This window comes from Lagopus muta, chromosome 6, assembly GCF_023343835.1.
Source record: "Lagopus muta isolate bLagMut1 chromosome 6, bLagMut1 primary, whole genome shotgun sequence".
Lineage (NCBI taxonomy): Eukaryota > Metazoa > Chordata > Aves > Galliformes > Phasianidae > Lagopus > Lagopus muta.
The window spans coordinates 57,738,820-57,760,279 of NC_064438.1; the positions used below are offsets into that span (position 1 = coordinate 57,738,820).

The following is a 21,460-nucleotide window of genomic DNA, read 5'->3' on the forward strand; positions in this document are numbered from 1 at the left end:
GCTTCAGCCCTTCTTTGCTCCCCCCTCACGAGCTGCCACGCAGGACCAAACAGGGGCTCTGCCCCCACGGTGCCGGCCGGGAAGCTCGGGGCACATCTGGTGTTCTGTTCCATGTACATAGCGGTGCTGCTGCCCACACAAAGTGCTTTTGATTGATTTGCAATATCCAGCGTACTTCCCAGCTCCTTTACAAAGCCTTATTTCTCCCTTTTTCATTAATTGGTAAGGGAATGGTAATTTGCGTGGCGCTGCAAATAAAGACCTTCCAAATCCTAGCGTTATTCCAAACCATCTTATGTCCAGATACTTGAACGGGTTATAACACGTAACCACAGGTTTTTTTTTCTTCAATTACAGCAACGTAATTAAAAATGTATTAACTTGCTCTGTCAGCAGCCGTGAGGACACTTATGCTATGGTATGTTCGTGGTATTGTAAGGAAAGCTACTGTTCCATTCGTAACTGATGCACACAGTCTCACTTTGTACGAGTGTTGGAGAAAGTCTCACTGTATTTCTGTATATATATCCGTTGTAGTGCGTAGCAATGTGTCCAGCAGTTCTTTTATTGTCCCAACTATTAAAGTTTGCTTTTTGTTCCTAAGGAGTCGGCTCTGGAGGCTGCGTGCTGCTCAGGTCTGAACCTTCGGTTTGGCCCCTGGGGCAGCAGAAATGAGCTGATCACCCCCCCGGCTCATTAAACAAAGTGATTTTTATTGAATTCATAGGATTTACAAGAAATGTCTTTTTTCTTTTTGTCTGCAACCGTGTTTTTATTGCACTAAAAAGAAATCCATAAATAACATTTCAGGACAATCGATGAACCAGATGAGAACAGCGGTGAGGCTCCCTCGCTGTACACGTAAAAATTTCCCCCAGGTAAGGAACCCAAACAGAAGACACAGCTCGGTTCAAAAAGAGCAGTAAGAAAGGAGGAGGTGGGGACCCATCCCTGACGTTTCCAGGTGCGGGGCTGGCGCTCACACGCCGCACTGGGGAAGCTCTGCAGTGAGGTTGGTCCTTAAGGAGGGTCGGCGTTTCCCCCTCTGCCGCCTGCGAGGTGGGGAAGGAAAGCTAAAGGAACAACGAAGTAAAAAAATAAGGCAACTCCCACTTTGCTGGTGTGAAGCACGTGGCAGGTCTGTGTGCTGCAGGACTGGAACACGTCCATTAAAGCTGTAAGCAGAGCTCACAGGAAGGCCTGAGGGAAAGGCGCTGCACCAGGGATTGCAGGGTGCTTTGCATCCAGGGCCTTTCTGCTAACTGCATCTATTGCTGCTTCAAAACATGCAGTCAGCTCCTCTGTAATACAGCTGACTGCTAGGAAAGGAGAGCAGAATCAGCTCTCTGCTCCAGCTCCACGCTGGTTTTCAGCATAATAAACTAGTTTTTGTATGGAAAAAGATTAACAAACGTTTCTCATTTGTATAAACAATACATAATACATGTAGAAAAATATTCAAGAGGATAATAACAAAGGTGCAATGTCAACAAAAATAAGCTGCCTTTTCAACCAAAGCACTTCTTTATGAACTGTGGGGGCTTCTGAAAGCTCCTGGCCTCCCCTGTGTCCGTGGGGCAGCTCAGAAGTTCTTGCCATGCTGCTGGGCGTACCACTGCTGCCGCTGCTTGCGGTGCTCCAGCTCGGTGAGCAGAGCCTGCCTGTAGGCTTCATACAGCTTCACAATGCGCTCCAACTCCTTCATGAAGAGCAGCTTCAGCATGCCCTGGTACGTGTCCAGGTCTGCCAGCTGGAACAGCTCCCACTTCAGGATGTGGTCGTACCTGGAGTGGCACAGAGGGTTACTGTGGCTGCTGCGCTGCCCTGTGTTCGTACTGCGCTGCTTTCGCTCACTGCATCTCAAACCGTGGGGCACAACTCCCATGGGACAAGGGGAGGAGAGGACCAGGTAGCATCAGTGAGGAGAAACAGCCCTAATTAGAGGCCATGTCACCTCGGTGCCAAACCTCTGGCTAACAGTGAGCTCCCCTGTCTGAGCACCACAGCTTTGCTCTGTACGAGATGCTGCATCCTTCCTGCAGGTTCATTATTTCCTGCTCCTTCCCCACACTTCTAAACATCTGTAATTCACCTGCGATGCGATTTTCTCATCTTGGGTATCAGCAGCTGACAAGGCAGCTGCTGAAAGAACGAGAGACAAGATGGAATGAGCAGAGCTATGAGATCCTGGTTACATGCAGAAAGACAAAGGTTCTGATCCGTGCTTCAAAAGAGGTGGGGAAGGATCTGAACTGCAATCTCTGTTCCACGGAAGGCACTGCCAGATTCCCCACCCTCAGTGCCCCACACATGAAGTCCACCAAACTCCCAGAGCACCAACCAGGTGCTCCTGCTGACTGCAAGGATGGATAAACACAGTGTGCAGGTTTAGCTGTTCTTTAAGGAGCCCTCAAGTCAGCTGCTACCTCTCCCCCTCCCTTTCCCAGTACAAAATCAGCACGAAACAGGGTTTGCTTCTTCACATTTGAGATTGCCAAAAACTCCAGGGTTTGTACCAGCACTGCTTCAGCTGAAGAAAGGTAAAATGAGGCTGGAAAGTGTGTGATTTTGGGTTCCTCCCAACACTGATTTCAGTGTCCCAGCCTTTCAGAATGTCTCTGAGAATCTTACAGTGCTAACCTTCAAGTTTCAAGAGAAGAACCAGCAAGAACCTACACAACACAGGCTGAAATACTTAAAACTGCGTTGTCTAGATGTGCCAAAGTCCTAAATAAAGAAATGCAGCTGCAGCCAAAACCTAGAAGTATTTCTAGGAACTCAGCCCTCTCCCAGGTTACAGGAACTCAGCACGCCCATGCTGCACAAGCACACCACTGGATTGTAGGTGCACTTAAATTGGGGTGGGTTTGCCAGCAGCCATGAGAAGTAATCAAACCCACTGCAATTACACGAAATAGAAGCAGCTGAAAAGTTCAGCTGCAAGTCACTGACTGCCACATGGTCTGACAACTCCCAACTGCGCCCTGCTGCACGGCTCAGTCTCACCACGTTCTCCTCAGGAAGAAGTAGATGGTTTTATAGGTACTGAAATGCCACCTGGATGCTTTTAGGAACTGATTTTCTACTCAGTGTCAGTCTTCTGCAGAGCTGCAGCCATCAGAACACGTTTCATTGCATTGACTCACATTGAGTCCTGGAGAAGATCCCCTGCTCCTAAAAATACCCTGTGTCATTTCTGTGCCATGGGGTGCCATCCTCACACTGAAAGTAAAGCCCCCAGTTCTGCAGGGAGTGTTAAGCAACGCCTCATGCAAAGCCAACCCATAGAAGTGGTCTCCAATCTTCTGCTAAGACACAGATAAAGACCAGTTGTGCTTTTTTCCAACTTACCCATTTCCACCTGGATGAGTCAAGAGTCCAGTCCTCTTACCAGGCCAATTTTTGCTATGTTTTTGGGAGATTTAAGTGTCATACGTATGACTTAGATCAAAATGTATATAACACAGGTTATATGCATGGTGAGTGATCTAATATAGTATACTAATTAATATCTAATAATACATACAAACTATATATGTTTTAAAAGCACATTCTGACAGCAGTTTGTTGAATGGGCGATTGAGCAACAAAAATTACAGGTCTGAAGTGTTCAGACTGAATCCTCAGCCAGCAACGGTCCACTCAATTTAGTCTGACTGTATTTCTGATATGAAAAATCCAGCACAAATTCCTCATCCACTGTCAGCAGCAGCTCTCACTCAATTATGGAACAGCCAGCAGCTGGAGCTCTACTTTCAGACAGCAGAATCCACTTGGTTTCTGTCTAAATGATGCAGGTGTAATGTGGTGCAAAATAAGAGTAAAGAAAACCAGCTTACTTGACAGGAGCCCTGGCGTAGACCTGCAGCCAGTCTGGAATCTCTGCAGTGTGGTAGGGGTTTGCAGGGACGAGGAGAGGCTGGCTTCTCTCTGCCTGCTGGGGCTGGTAGGTCACTGGGGGAGGCTGGTCGTAACGGGGAACGCTGTGTGGAGGAAGGCAGAGAAATTCAGCAAGCAGCAAGCAGGATGTCCTGCTCTCAGTAAGACAGAGATGGACTTCCTGCAATATAGCAAGAAGGATCAAACAGCAGAAATTGACTGGTAGATTTGGTGCGTGCTAACTTGATTTTACCTTCATGTTTTAAGCAGCTAAAATATCTTTGCATCCCAGAGATGACTTACTTGGGTTTCAGAGGCAGCTTACCAGAACATCAATCAAGTTTACCTTCAGTCCAAAACTCAATTCTGCTCTCAGCAGCTTAGCTGTTTCATCAGCAGTCACAGAGAAAGTCACAGCTGCTTTATTTTAGTAAGGTAAGAATAATACCCTGTGTCTAAAGTGAACTAACAGAAGAGACAGAAACCAACAATTACAGCTTTAAAAGTCTCAGTTCAGAAGCAGTAAAGCTTACTTTTGAAAAATAAGCTGGTTTTGGCACATAGTATGTGAGGCAAAAGCAGTTCATAGAATCACATCACAGAGTGACAGAATGGCTGGGCTGGAAGGGACCTCAAGGATCACGAAGCTCCAACCCCCCTGTGCCATGCAGGGCCACCAACCTCCACATTTCACAGCAGCCCAGGCTGCCCAGGGCCCCATCCAACCTGGCCTTCAACACCTCCAGGGATGGACGGGGCATCACAGCCTCTCTGGGCAGCTGTTCCAGCACCTCACCACTCTCACAGCACACAACTTCCCCCTGACATCCAACCTCCATCTGCCCTCCCTCAACTCCAAACCATTTCCCCTTGTCCTGCTGCCATCTCCCCTTTCCAAGAGCTGACTCCCCTCCTGTCTGCAGGCTCCCTTTAGGTACTGCAGGCTGCACTGAGCTCACCCCGCAGCCTTCTTTTCTCCATGCTGAACAAGCCCAGCTCCCTCAGCCTGTCTTTGTAGTGCAGGTGCTGCAGCCCCCTGCTCATCTTTGTGGCTCCTCTGGATCCTCTCCAACAGCCCCCTGCCTTTCTTGCACTGGGGGCTCCAGACCTGGACACAGCACTGCAGCTGGGGCCTCACAAGAGCACAGCAGAGGGGGACAATCTGCTGATGGAGCCCAGGACACCATTTGTCTTCCAAGCCACAAGAGCACACTGCTGGCTCATGCTCAGCTTTTCATCCATCAAGACCCCCAGGTATTCCTCTGCAGGGCTGCTCCCAAGAACTGCTCCTTCCAGTTTATGGATGCCATTTCTATGTTCCCAGCTAACCAGGACAAGGCCAATCACAACAAGCAAGCCTGCCGCCGTACCTGGGAGCGCAGGGATGTTTGTATTGAGCTCTTTTATTGATGTGATCCACATAATACACTCCAAACTCTGCGGACTCCACTCTCTCCCAGCCCGGCGGCAGCCCCTCCCGCTCCAGGGGGTGGCTCCAGTGCGTGGTGTTGGTGTTGTGGTCGATGTAGTACTTCCTTCCTCTGATAGTCCAGTCCACCGACCAGCCGGGGGGCAGAGGTAAGTCTTCAGAGCTGTGATTTGTGAGATTTCCTAGGGACGTAGCAGCAACTCTCCCGATGCCTAAAGACAGAAAATCCAGGTGTTTACCTCAACGGGGAGCACCTCAAACCAACGTTCCCCCCTCCACAGACACAGGGCACAATGAACAACGCTGCCACGTTTCCAGCACACCCCTGTATGCGTTCATAAAAGAAATCCTGCTCAGGTTATGATCATAGACTTGGACTGCCTGGAAAAGAAATCACATAGCAAAGTTTTCCAGATTAACCACTGAAGAACAGTAACACAAGCAGGAGGGAAGAGTCAGGCTCGTGCAGTGCAGCCATCAGCAGCCATTCCAGTTTCCTCTGCCCTTTCCTCCTATGTCCTGTGGACACTCAGGGCTGTTCTATCAGCTCCCTTCCAAAGAAAAATGAGGGAAAACAACCAAGTGATGCAATCAAAACTTCCACAGATGTCTTTCACCTTCTGGGTGCCTACTGAATGTGCTCCTGCTGGCTGTGCTGGCCCAAACTCAACTCTACTTAAGGCATTTCCTTCAGTTATCTGCAATTCTACAGTTATTCAGTCTTTGGATAAACAAAATTCCAATTACCTTTTCATCAAATGCATCTATTCACCCTCAGCACTCAGGGTTTGTACATTACTGTTTCCCCACAGGCACAAGAAGGGGTGTGGGAGCTCCTTTCCCCAGTCTCTTGAAGTCAGGAAGAGATATGACCATAAATGCTGTGTTAGCCAATGAGGAACACATCCCTCTGCTTGTTTTGCACAGCTAACATTTTGGTGCACTTATTCCTGAGTGGAAGGAAAAGGCACAGCATTTCAGGTACAGAATTCACTCCGAATGACAACAGGAAGAGCAGAGCAGCAGAAAAGCTCTTGTATTTCTCAGCAAATTCCACATTCCTGTTGGATGACCACAGGAATGGCTCCTTCCACCAGCACACACAGCCCTTACCTGCAGAATGGCAGACTGAGAACCAGCTGGGCTGTGATTCCAGTGACAGATCAAAGTCATCACCAACAAAAAGGTTTCAAAGCAACAGAATGAACAGAAGGGAGTAAACACAAGAAGTTCCTCCTGAGTTCTGCCCTGCAGGAGGCATCTGCTCACCTACAGACCCATTTCTGGCCTGTGTGTGCTCTGCACTGCACAGCCTCACAGTTTCTCCCCTTGTCAGAGCACTCACCCACTCACCAGCTTTGTGAAGGCAGGCTAATAGCTGTGTCCAAGTGACAGCTCCATCCTCATTAGGATTAAGCAACTCAGCCCTCTACTTCCAGTGAGAAGGAGCATGCGAGCTGCTGCCTGACCTTTAGCCATGCTGGGGCCAGGGAGAGCATTTCAAACCCTAGCCATGGTTACACCACTGGTTTTGTTTGCATTCCAATGACAAAATACCAACATTTAAGCTTCTTGAAAATACTGCACTCTGGGTAAGAAGTGCAAATAAACAACAAATATTAAACCACAAATCCAAATACCCAGATTTGACAGAGGGGAACGGTTTTCATAAAGGTATAAACATATTTTGCTGCTCTCCCCACCAGCATTTTGTCTAGTTGTGCTTTTTAAAGAGTTCCTCCCACTCGAATTCCTTCACGATTGCAGCAGCAAATACAAATGGATTTGATTCATGGGGTAAAGGTGAATGTTTCTTTAACACTTTAAGGCTGGTATCAGAAGTTGCCCAAGGCAGGATGACGAACAGGCAGGAAGCCACCCTCAAGTTCTGCTGCCACAAGGCCAGTGCGTGCTAAAGAGAGCCAACGAAGGCTGGAGGATGGACTCAGGTAAATAGGAAAGCCAGCATCTGATCATAAGCAGAACTGCTATGGGAAGCAGGCCAAAAAGCAAAGCCATGCCTTGCTGGCAGGACAGCGTGGGCAGCTCTGCTTCTGCAGCAGCAGCCACCTCCAGCTGCATGGCTTCTGCCCTCAGTACACTGGGATGTCAATCTCAGAACTGTCATATACAGGTCAGAGGTGCTCAGCTCACCACTCAAAGGGGTATAAATAAACTCTGAGGGCCTGGCCACAAGTTAGTTCCAATCTATGCTATAGATATAACAGTCTGTGACAGAACCACAGAACGACCCGGGTTGGAAGGGACCTCAAGGATCATGAAGCTCCAACCCCCCTGTGCCATGCAGGGCCACCAACCTCCACATTTCACAGCAGCCCAGGCTGCCCAGGGCCCCATCCAACCTGGCCTTCAACACCTCCAGGGATGGACGGGGCATCACAGCCTCTCTGGGCAGCTGTTCCAGCACCTCACCACTCTCACAGCACACAACTTCCCCCTGACATCCAACCTCCATCTGCCCTCTCTCAACTCCAAACCATTTCCCCTTGTCCTGCTGCCATCTCCCCTTTCCAAGAGCTGACTCCCTTCCTGTCTGCAGGCTCCCTTTAGGTACTGCAGGCTGCACTGAGGTCACCCCGAAGGTCAACCACAGACCTCCCCAAACCTTTCACCTAGAGGAGAGGACAGAGATGGCGAGAGTCCATCTTCACTTTGTAAAGGGCTCCACTGAGGTGAAAATCTTACAAACAGTGATGGAAACGTGTAGGGAAGAGGTGATCCAGACCAAGGCAAGGGATGCGGAAGGCCTGACTGTGCTGGAGACAAGGAGAGAGGAACTGGCAATTAGAGGGACTGGTGCTGCTCAAGGGAAACAAGGCTGCAGAACAGTGGGTGGCTGAAATCAGACTGAGCTTAGCTGCCAGGGGAAGGAAATAAGGAGATGTGAGGTTTTCTTATGGTTGACCACATGGTACCTCTACTGATATAAAGTAACACTGATTCTTCAGAGGACAGAAGGCCAGAGGTTAACATTCCTATTGCAGTGAAACTACAGGTGGAGCCTAAGAGTCCACATCCTGTGTTGAGATGAAAGGTAAAAGCAGAGGAGAAGGGATAATGTGTTGGTTCACCTCTCTGGATTATTTCCTGCATATACGTGAGACTGAATGCTCATCCATCATGAAATCTGTCCAAGCTGTTAACTGCAAACACACACAAGTGACAAAGACCAAAACCCACCAGCAGCTCCTTGTTTTCCAAAGGCTAAGAAGGCCTGGAGACAGACAAGAGAGAAAAGCCTGCTGAGAGAGAAAGCTGTGTTGCTTCAACTGAGAAAAACACAGCTGAAAAGTCCTGTGTTCTGCCTGTGTTAGCAATTTGCTAGATTAACTTCACCTTCAAACTAACAAGTGGAGCTCCATCTCTGCATCTACAACACAGCAACACTGGTTTTGAAATCTCCCCTCCAGTCCCATAGCAGAAGCCAACAGGTGCTACTATGAGGACCAGGTACATATTTAATGATGAGCAGCCAACAGATGGATGGCTTTCCTGCACAGTCCAGATAGCCCCATGTAGTTAGCCAGCATTTAGCAAAGTTAAGGATGAAGCAGCAAGTCTGAAACATCAGCACCTCAAAATGCACTGCCTGCCAGCAGCAATGCCAGCACTGCTCTCCTTAGTTGGAACACCTCTGTGTTACAAACAAACACCACCACCAAAGCGTTGTCAGCTTCTTAACTCCATCCTCAGCCTCACTGCTGCCATTTTTACCAGCAGATTGCAAGCCACAATGAACTAACAGCATATTTCACTACATTATTCACAGGTCTGAAGTGCTTCTTCCAAACTCCTCACTGAACATCACTTCAGCAATATAAACATCACTCCAACATTGCCTGTAAGGTCACCTTTCTATGGGTAACACTGACATCCCACGTTTCTTATCTCAGTACACCTACAGCAGCATGACATACAAACCAATGGCTCTTCTGAGTCATCACAGTTAACCAAATACTTCAAAAATAAATATTTAAGGGATTTTTATATCTGATTCTCTTGTTCCAGCAGAAAACTGTGACAAGTCCTTCCCTGCGATGGGAGTGTGTGAGTATGATTCTTCCTCAGTCACACAGAACCACAGAACAGCCCAGGTTGGAAGGGACCTGAAGGATCACGAAGCTCCAACCCCCCTGTGCCATGCAGGGCCACCAACCTCCCCATTTCACAGCAGCCCAGGCTGCCCAGGGCCCCATCCAACCTGGCCTTGAACACCTCCAGGGATGGACGGGGCATCACAGCCTCTCTGGGCAGCTGTTCCAGCACCTCACCACTCACAGCACACAACTTCCCCCTGACATCCAACCTCCATCTGCCCTCCCTCAACTCCAAACCATTTCCACTTGTCCTGCTGCCATCTCCCCTTTCCAAGAGCTGACTCCCCTCCTGTCTGCAGGCTCCCTTGAGGCACTGCAGGCTGCACTGAGCTCACCCCGCAGCCTTCTTTTCTCCATGCTGAACAAGCCCAGCTCCCTCAGCCTGTCTTCATAATATTACAGTATTACAAGCCAAAAAGAATTCAGGCACTAGGAAATGAATTTCAGCACTAACTGCAAGCCAATTTGTTAATTACACGAAACAGTCATTACTCACTGTTCAACAATAAATAATTCTTTATAAAATTAACAAAAATCAAATGACACAATGATGTTCTGGGCTTGTTTAGCTTGGAGAAGAGAAGGCTCCAGGGAGACCTCATGGTGGCCTTCCAGTGCTTGAAGGGAGCGGATAAACAGGAGGGGAACGGCTGTGTGTGAGGGTGGATGGTGATGGGACAAGGGGAATGGTTTTAAAGTGAGACAGGGGAGGTTTGGGTTGGATCTGAGGAGGAAGTTTTTCCCCCAGAGGGTGGTGAGGCACTGGCACAGGTTGCCCAAGGAGGCTGTGGATGCCCCATCCCTGCAGGCATTCAAGGCCAGGCTGGATGTGGCTCTGGGCAGCCTGGGCTGCTGGTTGGCGACCTGCACACAGCAGGGGTTGGAGCTGGATGAGCACTGTGCTCCTGTGCAACCCAGGCCATGCTGTGATGCTATGAAATACCTCTGTACCTGAAGCTGTTCAGTGACATGTGAAGGGCAGCAATGAACCCATCCTCACCTGAGGTGCGCCGGCCATGGTTGTGAGACATCCTCTGGAAAAGCTCCCCGCTGTGCTCATAATACCTGTAGTCCTCATGCAAGCGATCGTTCAACTGACGTCTCCTCTGGGCATCATAGAAGTGATCATAATAGTAACAACGTGTGCCAGCATCTCCATTTTCCAAAACCGAATTGGTTTCTGCTAGAAAGGACTGGGAGGAAGAGCCATATTCTCTAGCAACATCAGCTAAACTTCGAGCAAAGTAGGAAGGCGCAGACAGTCTGTTGCTTTCACGCCTCATTATTTCTTGTGGCGGCCTCTGCACCGGCGTTCGAAGGAAACTCTGGTTTCTGGAAACAGCTCCATCTCCACCAGAGCCATAAGCAGAAGGACTCGGGTCAGGAGGGCAGATATCAGTTCGTCTTGGAATGGTTGGACCGTGACGGATAAAGGAAGGCATCAGATCTGTTACGGCAGAGAAGGGAAATGAACTCTGCACGCACTTATGGTATTTGGTTAGCTACGGTGCCTGACTTACACCATGCAAGTGACTCCATTCTAATGCCAGAACCCCTTTAAAGCACCTCTAATGCATACAGCAGCATAACGGTGGGGCTGCAGTTTGCACTGGCACGACAAAAGCCTACACACACAGAAGCTATTGTCAAAGAAGCAGAGTTCTGACAGCAAAAGAAGCCAACACAAACAGCTCCCACCCAGAGAATCAAAGAATCACAGAACGGCCCGGGTTGGAAGGGACCTCAAGGATCACGAAGCTCCAACCCCCCTGTGCCATGCAGGGCCACCAACCTCCCCATTTCACAGCAGCCCAGGCTGCCCAGGGCCCCATCCAACCTGGCCTTCAACACCTCCAGGGATGGACGGGGCATCACAGCCTCTCTGGGCAGCTGTTCCAGCACCTCACCACTCTCACAGCACACAACTTCCCCCTGACATCCAACCTCCATCTGCCCTCCCTCCACTTCAAACCATTTCCCCTTGTTCTTCCCCCAGGCCCATTCACACAGCACTGATCGCTCCCCGCCCTGCAGCCCCCAGCCGCGCCCCGCTCAGCGCCGGGCGGCTCCCACAGGCCGTACTGATGGCTGGCGGCCGGCTGAGGGCGCAGCCGAGCGCCGTGCCGTAACCGCGAGCCCTCCCAGCTCCGTGCCGCGCTCCCGCCCCGCCCCGCCCGGCGCTCGGTCACTCACTGCGGAGCAGCGGGCTGGTTTCCTTCTTCACGTACTTCCCCTGCACCTCGCCGGGCTTCGAGAGCTCCGTCCGCGTTTTCTTCCGCGACAGCATCCCACCTCCTCCTCCCGGCCCGCTCCCGCCGCCCGCATGCCCGGCTCCGCTCCGCGCAGGGCCGGGCCGCCCGCGGCCCCCTCAGGCGCTCAGGGCGGCGGGCGGAGGCCGTGAGCGGGGGGCGGGCTGCGGGGCGCGGCCGCGGGGTGCCGTTAGGCGCGGGGCGTTGTGGGGGGAGGAGACGAGAGGAAGGATGAGGATAGAGCGGCGCGGCGGCGCGGGCGCGGCGCCCCCTGGCGGACTGGAGGCCGCGATCATTCCGGTTGGCAAAACCCTCTGAGATCCAAACCCTCCGCCCATACGATTTCCATAAAAGATGGAAAAAAACAACAAACAAGCAGACTAAAAAACAACCCCACAGCTACGAGCAAGAGTCTTACAGTGATTTCTTTTTATTTTTTACATTCATTATAAATAACACGTAGGTTGGTTCCTCCTGCTTTACATGGGGGTGTAAGGACAGCACATCACAACAGACCCAACGAAAACAAACATACACGACGGTCTCCGTTTACACAGCAAACACGTCAGCAGTGGTGGCATCTCACACAGCAGGCAGCCGTGGAAAACCTGAGAGATGGTGATGCCATTTGTGTTGTACTTGACAGACCCAGGCTGTCCCCAGCTCTACCTCGCCTGTCATTTGGCTAAAATATGTTACAACCCTTTCTTTTGTCAGTCAGAATTGAAATATTTCCATTCTCTTTGTACCCAAAGTGGTAATGGGAGTATGCATAGCAAAGAATGCTTTTATACCATTCTAAATTGACACAGAGGACTTCAATGGGGTGAATTCAGCTCACATCCGTTTGATACGAGCGTGATTGCTCTGCCCCTCCCTAAACTCCAACCCTGCATACCCACATGCCTTGATTTTCACAGTGATTCATAAAGCAAGAGCTGAAAGCATTTAAAACACCTTCTGGCGATGAAGTAACTAATATCCTAACTGTCGAGCCCTGCTGTACCAAGGAGGCCCAGAAACTCAGTGATTTACCACACCACTAAATACTTTGGTATCTTTAAAATGCCTGCAGTGCACCGGAGACACATTCATGCACAAAAGACCACAAATGCTTTGCATGTTTGCATGTTTCTATGCTTATTTTCAGTAGCCTTGACTTTGTGGGACGAGCTGCTTATTTCTTGAGCTGACACAACAAGCAACACAACGCTGGTTGGAGCACCGTGACCGTTCCCCCCGCCTGGGAAGGGTTTGTCCTGAATTGTCCTGCAGCAGCAAAAGTAGTACAGCATAGAAAGGCTCCAGCATGCGTAATGACAAAAGGCACTTCTGAGAATTCATTCACACAAGCATTCCAATGAGATTTGAGTTTTTGCCCACTGTTTTCCTCCTGCACCCTTCTCCTATCCTTTCCAGTTGGTTAGGTTGATGTTTGGAAGAAAGAAACGTAGAAGGAGGCAGGATAGGGTGGGAAGAGGGACAGTTAGAACCCCTTTCCTCTGCTTCTCCCCTGTATTGCAGTGCTAACATTATAGCTTGGCTCCCTTTTTTTCATAGAATCACAGAGTCATTTAGGTTAGAAAACACCTCCAAGATTCCCCAAACCCAACCAGCCCACCGTGCCCATATCCCTCAATGCCACATCTCCATGGCTTTGGAACACCTCCAGGGACAGTGACCCCTCACTTCTGGACAACATATGGTGTTAGTATGTACTAGCTAATAATACATTTCCAAACACAGTTCTGATCACCTGAACCATACCACGCGTTGTTTCCTGGAAACAGTTTGAAACTTTGCTAATTTCCATAGGGTAAGCATAGTTCAAGGTGTGCTCAGTTACCACACTGCTAACACACAGCCCTGGTACCCACACACAGAGGTGTAGCATGAAGCACTGCACAAGTTGCCCAGAAAGGTGGTGGGGCCCCATCCCTGCAGACATCCAAGGTCAGAGGATGGGTTCTGAATGTCCATGTCCACTGAGGGGAGTGGGACCAGATGGCCTTTAAGGGTCCCTTCTGACTCAAACTGCTCTATGATTACAACTGTTACCACTTACAGATTAATATAGAATCACAGAATCCTAGAATGGCCTGGGTTGCAAAGGAGCACAGCACTCATCCAGCTCCAACCCCTGCTGTGTGCAGGTCACCAACCAGCAGCCCAGGCTGCCCAGAGCCACATCCAGCCTGGCCTTGAATGCCTGCAGGGATGGGGCATCCACAGCCTCCTTGGGCAACCTGTGCCAATATTAAAAGAAGGATCTCTCAACTTCAAATTTTAAAATCAAGCTCCAACTCATGTCAGTGCTATTTGTCAACGTGTTTAGGCAGCGGAGATTTATAAGATATGTGGATCTCTGAGATTACATAGACAAATAACCAGTACAGGCATTCACAACAGCAGAATAGTGAAATAATTTAAAAGGAAATTTTTGTTCCTCCAAGATATTCTGCCACTATGGTATGTCTTTTCCTATAAGGCAATGGAGGAGGAGAAGAGGAGGTCGTACCCAGCAAGTGCAGTTCAGTCCCTCAGCCCTGTGAGTGGCAGGTAACCCTTTAGACAAAGGCAGCATCCCCTACAGCCACGCTGCTGAGTGAGAGTCACCTTCCATAGGGGCAGTTGCATCCCAATGTCCAGGAGACAGCTGCCACGTCACAAATGCTGTCACAACTGTCACCTTGCTAGTAGTCCCAGAGATAAAGCTCCCATCTTCCCCTCCTGCACCCACGATTTATGCATATTTAAAGAGGTCCAGTTTCAAGTATTGCCAGTATGGCCCCTTTCACTGGTTTTATTTACAATAAGTACACCTTACTGGTCTGATGGAGACCAGCATTTGTAAGGAAAGCTAGCATCACATTTGGACCATTGGTAATAATTGGTTACAACCAGCTCCAAAGCGTGTGAGCTCTCATTCAGCGACTGCTGTTGGGCCCATCTCACTCCTGAAGGTGATCCCAAAAAGCCTGCGTTCCCCATGAACTCATCAGATAGGAGGTGTAATCACCACCTGTCATTACAGGACTGCGTGCTCTTCAGCCTTCCTGACTGCAGCACCACTGCAGGTTGCTCAGGGGGTACGAAGGCAATACTCGACTGAACGTAATTCTGTTCATCCTGCTCTCCCTAGCGCATGCTAACATCCATCTATTGACATCAACATCCGCATCTATTAAACTGAAGGAAACGAATGTCTTATTCCCTGAGTTCTTTGTATTCACATCGAGTTTGTTTCCTCACCGTTAATTGCAAACTTAGCTTCTGTACTCAGACCCACTACAAAAGACACGTCCTTGCAAATCACCACATCACACAGAGCACTGCGTTAGTGACAGAGGTCTGTGAGGCCTGATCACAGCATGGCCTGGGTTGCACAGGAGCACGATGCTCATCCAGTTCCAACCCCTGCTGTGTGCAGGTCGCCAACCAGCAGCCCAGGCTGCCCAGAGCCACATCACTAAGTTCCCCTCTCCCTTCTTCTGCCAGCTGTGTAATAATATTCCACCACTATACTGAATGCACAACTTACATTTCTTCGCTTCTGTTTGGTGAAGAAACTCTTCTATGGTTTTGTATTAAAAAAAAAAAAGGCCTGTACAATTTCTTAAAAAAAATAATAAAAAAAGAGCAGTAGTCTTTATTTGCCACCTGGGACATTTCTCCAGATAAAACACAGTTATGTCAGTTGGAGGCAGTAGTCTATTTACGCATCTTTGACTGCTTTTCTTCTGTGGAGAAGCAGCCATGAGGAATAACCCAGATTCCTAATGCAGAAGTGGAGCATATTGCTTTACAGAAACTAGAATCGTATTGCAGGATACAGACACCACCGGGAAAGTCTTGCTTTCAATAGCAATTCCATCAGCAGTATTCAGACTGTAGATGTCCCTCCTCGTTCCCTGTTCCAGTTGGAGCAGACCTACAGGTCCCTTCCAACTCAGATGAGCCTGATTATATTATAATTATATTACTAGGTTTGGACCAAGAAGTATCCCAGAAAACCAAAAGGGTTTTAAAGTCATTAGTTGAATACCAGCAGTTTGTGCTTCGACCTAAATAGAAATAATCAATTCAGTATATTCAGCATCCGTGTTTTAAATTAAAACCAAAGTATCAAAATAAGTTAACCTAGAAAAACATCCTTTTTTTTTTGTTGTTTTTTTTTACATAGCAAAGATTACTTTTAGCCAAAACTGAGCAGAAAAATAGTTTGGGAATAAACATAAGGATCTCTGTAGGCAGTGTCTGCTTGGGATTTAGCTCTGCCACCCCTTGGAGGCATCTCTTAACTAAAGGTTCCGCAATACAAAAAGGCAACGCAGTGAAAAGCTGAAATATTACAATTCCAGTAAAGTGCACGGGATTGTGGCGTACTTCAGGGCTTTGCTATGACCTTAACTCAGCTGCTGAACTGAAAGATGGGGATGCCAAGTTCTTTACGATCTTATTGAGGTTGGCGATCTTCTCTTCTAGTAAATAGTTTTTCTTCTCGGCAGTTTTCTGGCGCTGCTCCGTCATCTCCAAAGCCTTCAGCAGTTGAGCGTTCTCAACATAGAGATCCTTGACCACTGCGTCTGCTTTGGTGTTCTTGGAAAGCTGAATTGTGAGCGAAACGTTATTACTCAGCATACAAACAGCAACAGGAAAACGAAAAGCTTTTTTAAATGGTCAGGAGGCACAGCTGAACACCTTCATTTTAACGTACCCAAGGCAGACAACCCGCCCTCTCATCCTCTACTGTCATCTGTTACAAACTAGACGTTTATGGAGCCATCACGGATGCTATGAACGTTTTGAAACTGGAAAGTCTTTGCAAGGGACTTGAAAGATCATGCAGATGTTGGAGGGCTTCAAATGACCCTTTTCCATTTGCCCTGTAAGGACAGGTGTGCTCCACATGCTCATCAGTCCCACACAGGTCATTCCACAGAGCTTTGGGCCACCCTGTCAAATCAGGGAAAGCAGCTCGACATCTGTCTATCTACATTGGAGAAGCAATTTGGCATGAGACCGCATTGGTGTAGCTTCTCCTTAAAATGAGAGGGGAGATTGCACCTCGACAGAGGGCAGACGTTCTCTCCAACGCTATCGTGTCGCTCCCTGCTAAGTGTACAAAAGACCCTATTGAGAATTTCTGAAGAAGACAGACCAGTGCAAGAACAGAAACCCCAAAATCTTATCGAGCAAAGGATGTGTTGGGTCAGGGGGTGTGGAAAAACCAGTTCTGTAATCCCTGTATTCTTCAGAAAATTCCTTAGTCCTTTGTAAGCAACTTCAGCTAAAATGCTTGGCCCAATTTTACATTTGTTTCCTGACTTTAAGTGTGCCTGCACACCAAACATGCATAGCTTTTAGGGAATTAATGAGCGATTAATTCAGACTTCAGTTTGAATTTCTGTGAAGTTTTGGGCAAATATGTTGGCTAAGAAGAACCCAAAGAAAAACGTCTTTAATTTTCTTCTCAGCAAGAGCAATGTTGTGGCTTTTGCCTGCTTAGCTTTTTACAGAAACAACAGGGAAGATTTGGGGAAAAGGGCAAGAAGGCTTACTTGTTCCTTCAGCTGATTTACTTTATCTTGGAGAAGCCTCTTCACGAGCCTCAGTTTCTGTTCAACATCCATCATCCGCTCTTCCATCATCTTTAGAAGCTGCTCATGGCCCCCCTAGAAAGCAAAAGAAAAGAAATCTGTTCACAAAGGTCAGGTCACACTCAGTGCTATCCTTCCTTTCACTTCATGCAGAAGAAAAGTGTTGCCACTCCACGTTTGTGTTCATTTTAAAGAGTCAACACAGTTAATAAACAGATCATGGAAGCGACGTTTAAAGAACATTCATGGCATTAAATCTAAGTTGCATGTTAGATTACTTTATATAAGACAAATCAATATAAAATTCTAAGTTCTGTATCAGCTGTGATAACTGGACCTGGATAGATTCCCTTTTTCATTCTTTGGATGCTGATCTGTATTAGGGGAAAAAGAAAAGAGGCAGTCATGCTGGCTTGTTACTTTGACCGTAACTCTTCATTCCAAAGGCCTTTCAAAATTCAATTATACCCTAAAATTAGCACATTATTATTTCGATCCTGATTTCTACTTTATTTGATTAGTTGTATAAAGCTAAAGCTTCTGAATAATCCAATGTGCTTTTGTTATTTTTCTCGAGTGAGGCAGTGGGTAAACCTAACTACAATCAAAACAAACCACAGACGTCAGTTTAGTGAGAACTATTGGTGATAAGTGGATGGTTGGACTGGATGATCTCCTAATATTTTCCAACCTTGGTGATTCCATGACTCTCTGAGAATGCCTGTTGCATCAACAGTTTGAATGCAAGCCTCCCAAATAAGTCACAAACACCAGAACTGTGAGGAGTCAGCTGTTCATCTTAACTGCTGTAGAAACATCCTGTTGGATGGATTGATTCAAGTCCGCTCAAGATTTTATTTGTTGGAACTCCAGAAGCTCCTAAGTCTAATTATGGAGCTGCATGACTGCTTAGCTTATAAAGACATCAAAAAATGCTGCATTAGTGTCACCCAGAGTTAAAGAGCTGCTGGGCTGGGTGCGTTTCTAACTTTTAATACATACTACTAAAAGGAATTCCAGCAAAGTCATCTTTGTTATCTTCTGTAACTTAATTGGAATTCAAGACCATGGCTGGGCATTACACATCGTACTTTGCACACTTGGAGCCTTGAGGGAGTGGTTCAGTGGAACCTAAGAATTAGATTAGTGGTCTTAATGTCCGTGATCCTTGATTTTTGGCTTGAAGATAATTTGAGAGCGTTCTACCTAATTTCACACTTCATGCTTGATGGGAGAAGCCAGCTCAAGCTTTTAGGAAGATAGACAAAAAAGATAACCCTTAAAGAAGCAGTTGTTGACCTCAAATTATTAGTAATAAATCTCATTTAATCTAGTACTTGGAGACAGGAGAAAAACGCTAAGGAACATCATCTGAGAAACAAGTCTGATCATTTTCCCCTTTCCTGCCACTACCCTTTTTACTTGATGGTCCCAGCAATAGGATCTCAGTACTATGGAAACTCTTGCCTCAAATGTGCTCCAACACGTCCTGGGGAAGCAGAACATTCCTTATCAAAGTACATCCTCTACTGCAAATCTTCCCCAGAAGTCATATGATAGAACCACAGCACGGTTGGGTTGGAAGGGACCCTAAAGCCCATCCAATTCCAACCACCAGCTCAGGTTGCCCAGGGCCCCATCCATGAAGAAATTCAACAACGGTGTCTAAAACTTGTTAATTCTTGTTCATAAAGCTGAGGCTACTGATGCTATTAAGACAAGAGACATTATGTTTAAAAAAAATTTATTTTGCATTTACATCAAAAATGTCATCTTTCCCCAATATAAAAGTTTAGGCATCTTATACAAAAAAAAAAAGCAGCATAAATACCCCAGATTTCCTTTGTCTCATATAAAATCAGTACCATTTAAGAAAAATAGGCTCTTCCCACATTGAGAAAACCCGCATTTTAAATAACATAAATAGAAATGATTTGCAACAAATGAAAAAGAACAGCTGACAACGTCCAGAAAAATCACTCCTGGGCAAATAAATAGGAAATAACACTGTGGAGACTTAAAAAAAAAATAAAAGGATCCTCAAGTTTCTCAGCTTATGCCAGTTTGTGTGTTTGTGTGTGTGTATCATGGCAAGGAATGAGGTGGTAAGCAGCCAAGCTGTCAGAGGTGCCCGATCCTCCTGTAGGAATCTGCATGCACTGCTCGCTGCTCCGGTAGCAAGGCCTAGAGAGAGAAGGTAAGTGGGACACTTCACCCTGATATCCAGGTTGTCTTCATAAATAAGTACGTACACAAAGCAAAGCAGCAGCACAAGCCAAGCAAGCAACACAAGACAAAAACACACACAGGAGAAAGCAGGCAGAGCACCACATCACATTTCTCTGTATTAGTGCTACACAAATGCAATTAAGGAAATACTCAGGATGCGTTTTCTAGAGGTCAGGAGGCTGAAGAGGACTGGTCCACATTTGGGGGGGATTTGAAAAGATCTGTGACAGCAACAAGTGCCATTGGCAAAGCAGTTATACTTGTTAAGGGGAGAGTATCTGCCACTACGTATTGCCTCAGGTGGCCAAAAAGCATTTGTGAAAAACAGTCCCATTGACCCCCTCCTCAAACCTAGCTGCAAGCCTTCTGCTGGCACAGCTGAACAAGCTGTTGGTCAGAGGTTATTTGAATTTTCCAAAGCAGACCAGCAGAAAGGGGGAGTTGAGCAACTCTGTGTATTCCCAGCAGAACTATGGGTTGGCAGAGGTTGGAGGCAACTTCTGGGAACCTTGGCTCAGGGATGGGCCCATGGCAATCATTATTGAGCAAGGCCCAGCACAGGCTGCCCAAGGAGGCTGTGGATGCCCCATCCCTGCAGGCATTCAAGGCCAGGCTGGATGTGGCTCTGGGCAGCCTGGGCTGCTGGTTGGTGACCTGCACACAGCAGGGGGTTGGAGCTGGATGAGCACTGTGCTCCTGTGCAACCCAGGCCATTCTATGTGGCAGTGCTGGGCAGCTGCTGTCTGGGACAAGGTAGGCAGGTTAACAGAGGAGAAAAGGATGAGGGGCTTTGATGGGGTGATGTTGGAATAGTGAGCTTGGTAAGCAACAGCTCAACACAGACTGTAAAGCAAAAGAGAACACAGACCACCGTAGCCATGATCAAAAAGCAATGAAGAAAGCAAAGCAAAAGGAGCACACAAATTCCAAAAAGGAGGGTAACTTTGGTGCCTTACACAGAAGGACTGGGGATGGAAGAAAGCTGCAAAGTGCAAAGCAAGGTGATAAACTGATGCAGAAAACATGGATGCCATGACATTGTACTCAATGGTGAAAAGACAGTGAAGAGGGGTTAGGATGCAATTTCCCAAGATGCTAAAGGGAACATTGGAATGGACAAACTCAACCAGATGTTTGCTTCAGGATGACGAAGGGAAAAGAGTAAGGATTAAAAGTGTGCTTAAAGAAGCAGTTGGGTTTGTCCCAGCTTAAAGCATCCACCACTCTGCCCTTGTTTACAGTTGTATAACAAATGCTTCACAACAGTGACTTTAGGAAGCCACGTAGTAGAGCCCACACAAACAGCTGTAGATGTTCCAAAGTGGAACTTTGTTCACATCTGTTCACTTTAAGTAAAAATCGATACAAAAAGATTTACAAGCATTAAGTGCATTGACAGCAAAAGCTTGAAAAACCTCCGGGAAAGGATTTTTATATTCATGAAGGTTCTGGGAAATAGAAGTGGTGCATCTGTACAACTGCGGGTTCTGGGATATGATTAGTTTGCAAATTGCTTCTCAGGCTTTCAAAAGCAGAATTACAAAACTGCTTCTAATGCAATGCACACAGCACACTCTGCAGATGCTGCTGCTGTAATAGAGCTTATATTGATTTCAAAATTCAACTGCATGCTTTGCTTTCCAACGTGTGTGACCAAGTACATCAGTAATGCGCCTCCATCCACACTCAGTGAAAGGGAGAGAAACTTACAACTCATTTTTCCTCTTCTCCTGCATTCTTTGCTGTTAAGCTCCTTTGCAGGGAACTGTTCCCTTTAATGCTGTGGTTTAAAACAGTCACTGCAAGTTCTGTAAGCTTTAGAAACTATTACTGGACATATTTTTTTTCCCCCCCATAATACACCTTCCAAAATACACCTACTAACATGGTCAAATCTTTGAAGTTCAGAGACTTAAAGCTGATGTAGATATATCAATTTCTAATTTTGCTCTAGAT

The 21,460-nt window shown here is 47.3% G+C and overlaps 2 protein-coding genes and 1 long non-coding RNA gene across 5 annotated transcripts in view; 1 reads left to right on the plus strand and 2 right to left on the minus strand.

Annotated features, from left to right (window-relative positions):
* Nucleotides 1–1,575: 1,575 nt before the first annotated feature.
* Nucleotides 1,576–11,809, minus strand: SAV1 (salvador family WW domain containing protein 1). The gene is made up of 5 exons (XM_048949200.1): nucleotides 11,620–11,809; nucleotides 10,427–10,873; nucleotides 5,250–5,520; nucleotides 3,840–3,983; nucleotides 1,576–1,784 (listed from the first exon to the last, which is right to left on the minus strand). Exons 1-5 carry the CDS (start codon nucleotides 11,711–11,713, stop codon nucleotides 1,583–1,585), a joined length of 1,158 nt encoding a protein of 385 aa, XP_048805157.1. The 5' UTR covers nucleotides 11,714–11,809; the 3' UTR covers nucleotides 1,576–1,582.
* Nucleotides 3,994–21,460, plus strand: part of LOC125695135 (uncharacterized) — a 36,377-nt gene continuing 18,910 nt past the window's right edge. The window contains exons 1-2 of the long non-coding RNA XR_007377823.1: nucleotides 3,994–4,813; nucleotides 9,737–10,137. This is a non-coding gene — a long non-coding RNA (uncharacterized LOC125695135). The remainder of the gene's footprint in view (nucleotides 4,814–9,736; nucleotides 10,138–21,460) is intronic.
* The window catches only part of NIN (ninein), a 53,823-nt gene continuing 44,499 nt past the window's right edge, over nucleotides 12,137–21,460 (minus strand). For 2 of the 3 annotated variants that reach the window (XM_048949114.1, XM_048949110.1), the window contains 2 exons: nucleotides 17,237–17,350; nucleotides 12,137–16,283 (listed from right to left, as the gene is read on the minus strand). In XM_048949114.1, coding sequence (XP_048805071.1) covers nucleotides 16,074–16,283; nucleotides 17,237–17,350 — 324 coding nt within the window. In that variant the 3' untranslated portion in view covers nucleotides 12,137–16,073. Of the gene's footprint in view, nucleotides 16,284–17,236; nucleotides 17,351–18,891; nucleotides 19,460–21,460 lie in introns of those variants that run through there. The other variant, XM_048949111.1, reaches the window with a different exon arrangement.

What these genes read in the sequence shown, in the direction of transcription:
- SAV1 (XM_048949200.1), bottom strand. Translation starts at nt 11,713, where the DNA reads ATGCTGTCGCGGAAGAAAACGCGGACGGAGCTCTCGAAGCCCGGCGAG. An exon ending in AAACATCCCTGCGCTCCCAG is followed by an intron (nt 3,984 to 5,249) that starts GTACGGCGGCAG and finishes TCCTCCACACAG; the next exon opens with CGTTCCCCGTTACGACCAGC. An exon ending in TACGCCAGGGCTCCTGTCAA is followed by an intron (nt 1,785 to 3,839) that starts GTAAGCTGGTTT and finishes GTGCCACTCCAG; the next exon opens with GTACGACCACATCCTGAAGT.